The sequence below is a fragment of the Ascaphus truei genome, chromosome 17 (genome assembly GCF_040206685.1).
Source record: "Ascaphus truei isolate aAscTru1 chromosome 17, aAscTru1.hap1, whole genome shotgun sequence".
Classification (NCBI taxonomy): domain Eukaryota; kingdom Metazoa; phylum Chordata; class Amphibia; order Anura; family Ascaphidae; genus Ascaphus; species Ascaphus truei.
In genome coordinates, this window is record NC_134499.1 from 10,728,393 (window position 1) to 10,736,994 (window position 8,602).

The 8,602-nt window shown below is 45.6% G+C and overlaps 1 protein-coding gene across 5 annotated transcripts in view; it reads left to right on the forward strand.

Moving 5' to 3' along the window:
* The window catches only part of SEPTIN3 (septin 3), a 28,485-nt gene extending 20,508 nt beyond the window's left edge, over window positions 1-7,977 (forward strand). For 4 of the 5 annotated variants that reach the window (XM_075573889.1, XM_075573893.1, XM_075573892.1 and 1 more), the window contains exons 6-8: window positions 347-464; window positions 3,575-3,670; window positions 7,831-7,977. In XM_075573889.1, coding sequence (XP_075430004.1) covers window positions 347-464; window positions 3,575-3,670; window positions 7,831-7,962 — 346 coding nt within the window. In that variant the 3' untranslated portion in view covers window positions 7,963-7,977. The remainder of the gene's footprint in view (window positions 1-346; window positions 465-3,574; window positions 3,671-7,830) is intronic. The other variant, XM_075573890.1, reaches the window with a different exon arrangement.
* The last annotated feature ends 625 nt before the right edge of the window (window positions 7,978-8,602 follow it).

An 8,602-nucleotide genomic window follows, 5' to 3' on the forward strand; every position in this document is an offset into this window, starting at 1 on the left:
CCTCTTCTCCAATCTCCATCATGTCAGGGAAGCCACTAAGATGCCTTCTAATGGATATTGAATACTGAGCATATTGACTAGGAGCCTCTATATCTACAAGTAACAGGGCTGGAAAGGTGTCTTATGGAATAGCACCATTTAGTAAATATGGCTCTACATTTGTATACACTGTTTACGCTCATCTCTGATCTTCAGATTCTATTTCTCTTTAAAGAAGAAGCCATGCGAGGTTGGGACAGTGCCATGTATACACATCATCATCATCATCAAACCATACACCATGTTCATGTTCTTTTAAAAGGGGTGATGCAAATGGTTGATCTTAGTTTTTCTCTGGTTTCTCCAGATTGAGACCTCTGGATCTGGAATTCATGAAGCATCTCAGTAAAGTTGTGAACATTATACCTGTTATAGCCAAAGCCGACACCATGACCCTGGAAGAGAAGACAGAGTTCAAACAGAGGGTGAGTGATCTAAATTTCCATCGACCAAGCAGTCCCCAATAATTCCTCAACAATATACAGTGGCAGCTAATTTACGAGCCACTCAACGGCCCATATTCAAATATTCGATTAAGCTGCCTCCCAGTGCCCCAGTGCTAGAGAAAAGTTCATCCCCTTTCTAATTCTTAGTGTTCCGATCATCTCCAGGACAGGGAAGACGGCTTCACAGGCTGTTGAACAGAAACCCAGGGTGGGAGCCATTCATACGCCATGACAACCTGCATTATTCCAACCGCCCCCTTAACATTACACATCCCTGTGCATCGACTGAATGTTCAGAAAGGGGGGGTTCTCGTATTCGACAATGAAACTGAACATTCTCAGGAGAAGGTCAAATGTAACCTTTATTTCATATGGTTACAAATCCCAGCCAATGTGCCTCGCCTCCAATCCCGAGAACTAACTGCCCCCAACGCATTTCACGGTCTCCCAAAAAAGGGATGGAACTATACCATGTGCAATAAAGGTTATGGGCCATATTTACTAAGTGGTGCTATGCTAGAAGACACATATAGTTACATAGTTACATAGTAGATGAGGTTGAAAAAAGACTTCCGTCCATCAAGTTCAACCTATGCTAAATTTAGACAACAGATACTTTATCCTATATCTATACTTACTTATTGATCTAGAGGAAGGCAAACAAAAAACTCCATTAAGGGGAAAAATTAATTCCTTCCTGACTCCAAGAATTGGCAATCGAATTAATCCCTGGATCAATATCCTTCCCATGTATACTTATTTGGTATATCCCTGTATACCTTTCCCATCTAAAAAGATGTCCAACCTTTTTTTGAACAAATCTATTGTATCTACCATCACAGTCTCCATGGGTAATGAATTCCACATTGTAACTGCCCTTACTGTACAGAACCCTTTCCTTTGTTGCTGGTGAAATCTCCTTTCCTCCAACCTTAAGGTATGGCCCCGAGTCCTTTGTACTGCCCGTGGGATGAATAGTTCTTTTGAAAGCTCCTTGTATTGTCCCCGAATATATTTGTATATAGTTATCATATCCCCTCTTAGACGCCTCTTTTCTAATGTAAATAAATCTAATTTAGCTAGCCTCTCCTTATAAGTTAGAATGTCCATCCCTTTTATTAATTTGGTGGCTCTTCTCTGGACTCTCTCTAGTTCCATAATGTCTTTTCTTAGGATTGGTGCCCAAAATTGTACTCCATATTCAAGGTGAGGTCTTACTAATGCTTTGTAAAGGGGCATAATTATGTTTACTTTCCTTCCATCCATTGCCCGTTTGACACCTTAGAGGCAAATCCCGGGACAGGGTGAGCTAGAGGTAAACGACTGATTGACAACCACCCCCATATTCGAACACCCTGACACATAGACAATTCTTCTTACCCAAGTGTTTGCTTTAAAAGTAACTACTGTTGTATAAGGAGGACAATGGCACTATTAGGTATTTTTTTTTTCAAAATAGAGATATTTTTTGGTTTGCAAATGAATAGGGGATTGCAGTTTTCATTTCAATTCAGTTCTATTCGGTGGCGGACTTACGTTTCTGCCGTAGACTCGGGGGGCGGCCCTCCGCCTTAGCGCAGTGATGTCATGGTGGCATGTGATGGCACGTTGTCATGGCAACGTGTCGTCATGTGATGTTGTGGCGTCATTTGAAGTCGGGTCGCCAAGATGACGCGACGCTGCAGGAGGGGGCCGCTCCAGGAAAGGTAAGGTTGTCTAACAAAGGGGTGCGCAAACTGGGGGCGTGCCCCCCAGGGGGGGTGGGAGATTCTTCTGCGGGGTGGGGGGCGCGGTGGTTGCAGAGGCCCTGTGCTGTTTCCCAAGGCATTTAAATTAAATGCCGGGGGATCGCGTGAGGCCTCTGTAACTCTCAACTTACCGTGATTCAGACGGCTGTGTGACGCGTCTCCATGGCAACACGGCGTCAAATGACGCCACGGGGTCATGTGACATCACACGCATCAAATGACGCCACGGGTCACGTGACGTCACATGACCCCGCAGCGCCATTTGACACAGCTCCAAGGTAGGGGGAGGGGAGTGCGAGCACCGGGGCAGGCAAGACAGGGGGTGAAGCAGCAAAAGTTTGCGCTCCCCTGATCTAACACTTTCACTTTCTCCGTAAAAACTTGCCCCCCCCCCCCAAATTGCCATTCTAAGCTATAGCCTAGTGAGCTAAAGGGAAATCCGTTCCTGGTTCTATTCCCTATTCTCCTGGGGGTCATGGTAATGGTAATGCAGATAAACATGGGGGCTGGGAATCAGGGAAGTGACTACGACGACAAGTTTCCGTAAAGAAAATGTGCATTTTGTCTACGCTTGTTGAATTTGGCGCACGCTGCGCTGGTATTCTGCGCTAAATAACCCACTCACGGCACCTTTAAGGTGACAGAGAAAACCGTCAAAGAAAAGTAACGTAAGACGCACATTGCTTAATGCACAGACCTGCGCCAATATGCAAATGTAACCCCGCCCCTAACTCATCCCACCTCTGATCGCAGGCGTACCCGAAAATGGAGCTACTAAGATTAATATATAGACGCTACCAAGTTTCGACAAAATAACGACTTTGGGCCAAAATGTTGCCTTCGATACATAGAACCCAATGGGGTTTATAGCACGTGTGGAATAAATCCACAGGGAATCGGATACCTTTTTGTGCAAGAAACTAAAAATGGGGCTTAAAACCAATATTTTGTAGAAGTTCTGCATACAATATATACACACACAAACACACATACACACACATATACACACATTTACATATACACATACACACACACACACACACACACACACACATTTACTCTGCTGTTCCACAACAAATCATATACAGTATGATGTTACAAAAAAAATTGTGTGTAAAGCTACAAACTACCGAGTATCCACCAACCTGTTACATTGCTGTTAAATATCAGTGTGGAGCACAATATTAGATTGTTTCTACCCCTAATTGTTTTTTTGCCCCATAAAGATTAAAATATTGTTTTCCCTTCCTGTTGTTTTCTTGGCCTTCCCCACACCGCCGATTTGCCGTGGACAACCTCGGTAAGATTTGAGCGCCCCTGATCGTCTTTTGGTCTCCGTAGGTTCGGAAGGAGCTGGAGCTGAACGGAATCGAGTTCTATCCGCAGAAAGAGTTTGACGAGGATCTGGAGGATAAAGCGGAGAACGATAAAATAAGGGTAAAAAGGAGCTTTGTGATCAGCAGTAGTGCCGTGGCAAATCCTGTCCCAGCATGAAACGGCTATCAAATGCTGTATAATAATAAGTAGTAGCAATATCCTTTTATGTTTTACTGCATTGTACATAGGTGCAGATGGCTTCTCCAAAAATACTGGACACAATGGTGACAGGTGTGACATGCTCGAGACACACACATACACACACACACACCCCTCTCCATGCTGTTTCCTCCTCTCCTTGGCCCCACCCCAGGCATCTGACACCTCCTCCTGTGTGGCTGAATTACCCAGCAGAAGCAATTCAGGATGGAGGAAGCTGCCCAGCCCCCTAGCAACAGCCCTGCTCTCTCTCCTCTGGGAAATCCTGCGACCCCCCAAGCTGATCAGGTCACTATGTCCAGAGAGGTAATACCGGTATACACATACACGCCCAGAGAGGTAATACCGGTATACACATACACGCCCAGATAGGTAATACCGGTATACACATACACGCCCAGAGAGGTAATACCGGTATACACATTCACGCCCAGAGAGGTAATACCGGTATACACATACACGCCCAGAGAGGAAATACCGGTATACACATACACGTCCAGAGAGGTAATACCGGTATACACATACACGCCCAGAGAGGTAATACCGTTATACACATACACGCCCAGAGAGGTAATACCGTTATACACATACACGCCCAGAGAGGTAATACCGGTATACACATACACGCCCAGAGCGGTAATACCGGTATACACATACACGCCCAGAGAGGTAATACCGGTATACACATACACGCCCAGAGAGGTAATACCGGTATACACATACACTCCCAGAGAGGTAATACCGGTATACACATACACGCCCAGAGAGGTAATACCGGTATACACATACACGCCCAGAGAGGTAATACCGGTATACACATACACGCCCAGAGAGGTAATACTGGTATACACATACACGCCCAGAGAGGTAATACCGGTATACACATACACGCCCAGAGAGGTAATACCGGTATACACATACACGCCCAGAGAGGTAATACCGGTATACACATACAGGCCCAGAGAGGTAATACCGGTATACACATACACGCCCAGAGAGGTAATACCGGTATACACATACACGCCCAGAGAGGTAATACCGGTATACACATACAGGCCCAGAGAGGTAATACCGGTATACACATACACGCCCAGAGAGGTAATACCGGTATACACATACACGCCCAGAGAGGTAATACCGGTATACACATACACGCCCAGAGAGGTAATACCGGTATACACATACACGCCCAGAGAGGTAATACCGGTATACACATACACGCCCAGAGAGGTAATACCGGTATACACATACACGCCCAGAGAGGTAATACCGGTATACACATACACGCCCAGAGAGGTAATACCGGTATACACATACACGCCCAGAGAGGTAATACCGGTATAAACATACACGTCCAGAGAGGTAATACCGGTATACACATACAGGCCCAGAGAGGTAATACCGGTATACACATACAGGCCCAGAGAGGTAATACCGGTATACACAGACACGCCCAGAGAGGTAATACCGGTATACACATACACGCCCAGAGAGGTAATACCGGTATACACATACACGCCCAGCCAGAGAGGTAATACCGGTATACACGTACACGCCCAGAGAGGTAATACCGGTATACACATACACCCCCAGAGAGGTAATACCGGTATACACATACACGCCCAGAGAAGTAATACCAGTATACACATACACGCCCAGAGAGGTAATACCGGTATACACATACACGCCCAGAGAGGTAATACCGGTATATACACACACGCCCGGAGAGGTAATACCGGTATACACATACACGCCCAGAGGGGTAATACCGGTATACACGTACACGCCCAGAGGGGTAATACCGGTATACACGTACACGCCCAGAGGGGTAATACCGGTATACACGTACACGCCCAGAGAGGTAATACCGGTATACACATACACCCCCAGAGAGGTAATACCGGTATACACATACACGCCCAGAGAGGTAATACCGGTATACACATACACGCCCGGAGAGGTAATACCGGTATACACATACACGCCCAGAGAGTTAATACCGGTATACACATACACGCCCAGAGAGGTAATACCGGTATATACACACACGCCCGGAGAGGTAATACCGGTATACACATTCATGTCCAGTATTATCTTTAATTTTTTTACTGGACAGTCCGATTCACTACGGGACACCTAGCATTCCCTAATTGTACATAAACATTTTGAGGTTCAAGTCCCTGTCTAGCAAAGTGTACAATCTCATTTTTGGTGCCTGAGGTCACACGGAGTTGACATTGAGATTCACCCCATACTGGTGATGTTTTATTGGTGGGTAAATGTACAATGATTGTGTATTACTCTGGGTAATCCAGACCCTCCAACATTGGGCACACACACATTGGTACACTGTAGTTCCTCTGTCATTGTAGGATAGTGGAGCTTACAAGCAAGTGAGGCCATTTCTAACACTCAATTTATTGTATATATGTATATTTTTATAATGCAGAAAACCACACGCGATGAATCCAAGATTCCAAAGGTCTTGACGATCAGTGTAATTCGCTCCGGCTGCTCCGAAAACTCCAGGGGGGAAACTTCAGCCGATAAAACCAGAGAGGAGCGCAACGAGGGATTGTAAAAGTAGCAAGTCATGTATAAATAAAATAGCAATATATTAAAAACTCACAGATAGTTTTGACAAGACCGGCACACCCGCTGTTTTCATCTCGATATCAAAGTATCTGGCTGAGAAATTTTCTGTTCTGACGGTGAGTGCCAAATGGAAACACACAGACACAGACACACACACACACACACAAACGCACGTATACACATACACGCATGCGCGCGGACACACACACACAGTCTCTTGTATGACGAATACTCAGCACCCTCGTGGCGATACTTGGTATGAGACGTCGCAGCGGGATAGTTAGACGGCCACTACGTGTTTCGCATCATACGCTTTGTATGGGGTCTGTCTAACAGGTGCACTAAGAAGCCATATATAGGGGTAATAAAGTGATTCCACATGATTACTGATTATCCACTAATCAAATAAGTGCAGGATAAGCAACAAACACACAACAAAGGGGATACAATACAAAAATACTACTAATATAAATATACCCATACAAGACTAAAATGAAAAAAATACACACATATACACACTACACCTTTCCGATAGGTAGAACAGGTGGCTCAATGACCCCTGTATCACACTACACAGACAAAAAGCAGAATATAAATTAATTTACATGCATAACAAAATCATATAAACCATAAAATAAAAAAATATAAACAATATGTATATTAACAAAAATGCATAATCTATTGTAATATTCCGCACGTATTTATGTGGTATCAGTATATTACCCCTATATATGGCTTCTTAGTGCGACTGTTAGACAGACCCCTGATGAAGCGTATGACACAAAACGCACAGTGGCTGTCTAGTTATCCCGGTGTGTGTGTCTGTGTCTGTGTATCTGTGTGTGTGTGTCTGTGTCTGTATGTTTCCATTTGGGAGTAACCGTCAGAACAGAACATTTCGCAGCCAGATACGTTGAAATCGAGATGAAGACAGCGGGTGTGCCGGTCTTTTCAAAACTATCTGTGAGTTTTTAATATATTGCTATTTTATTTATAAATGACTATTTACTTGTACAATCCCTCGTTGCGCTTCTCTCTTGTTATATCATAGTTTTATATTAGTACCAGTCCAGGAGGCAGCATTATACCCTTTTTATAAACATTACAATTACAAACCAGACAATATAATGATGCAGATGGTATAAGTGCCTCAAAACATAAAGCTAGCATTGGGAGGAAGAAATGCCTGCCCCGAAGAGCTTACAAGCCGAGCGGCTACCGGCACCCCGTACTGGGCTCTGTATCTCCGGAAGCAGGGGGTCCTGGAGCTGAAATTAATGGGGTTCAGCTCTGGAGACCCCCTGCTTTAATCCTATCTTGCTTGGATTGCCTCTTTAAGAGCAGAAATGTTGCACAAATAGGAAGCTTTAGGTCAATAACAGTTCTTGAATATTGTGCCCAGTCCTACTGCTTTTTAGGACACTTCGGCCACCGCCTGTAACATCCTTTTGCCTTTCTCCCTCCAGCAGGAAAGCATGCCCTTCGCTGTGGTCGGAAGCGACAAGGAATATCAGGTGAACGGGAAGCGAGTGTTGGGTCGGAAAACCGCCTGGGGGATTGTTGAAGGTAAGTGGTGCGAAACGCAGGCGGGAGGGTAATGGTAAGCGAAGCGAAACGCAGGCGGGAGGATAATGGTAAGCGATGCGAAACGCAGGTGGGAGGATAATGTAAGCGATGCGAAACGCAGGCGGGAGGATAATGGTAAGCGATGCGAAACGCAGGCGGGAGGATAATGTAAGCGATGCGAAACGCAGGCGGGAGGATAATGTAAGCGATGCGAAACGCAGGCGGGAGGATAATGGTAAGCGATGCGAAACGCAGGCGGGAGGATAATGGTAAGCGATGCGAAACGCAGGCGGGAGGATAATGGTAAGCGATGCGAAACGCAGGCGGGAGGATAATGGTGACGTCTTAGAGTTTGGGGGCTGGAGGAGGCGCAGTTGGGGTTTTGACTGATTTATGGTCAGTGGGTCAGTTAAATGGACAATCCCTCCTAGGACCAAAGTGTGCTGATGGGGGATTGTTGAAGGTAAGTGGTGCGAAACGCAGGCGGGAGGGTAATGGTAAGCGATGCGAAACGCAGGCGGGAGGATAATGGTAAGCGATGCGAAACGCAGGCGGGAGGATAATGGTAAGCGATGCGAAACGCAGGCGGGAGGATAATGTAAGCGATGCGAAACGCAGGCGGGAGGATAATGGTAAGCGATGCGAAACGCAGGCGGGAGGATAATGTAAGCG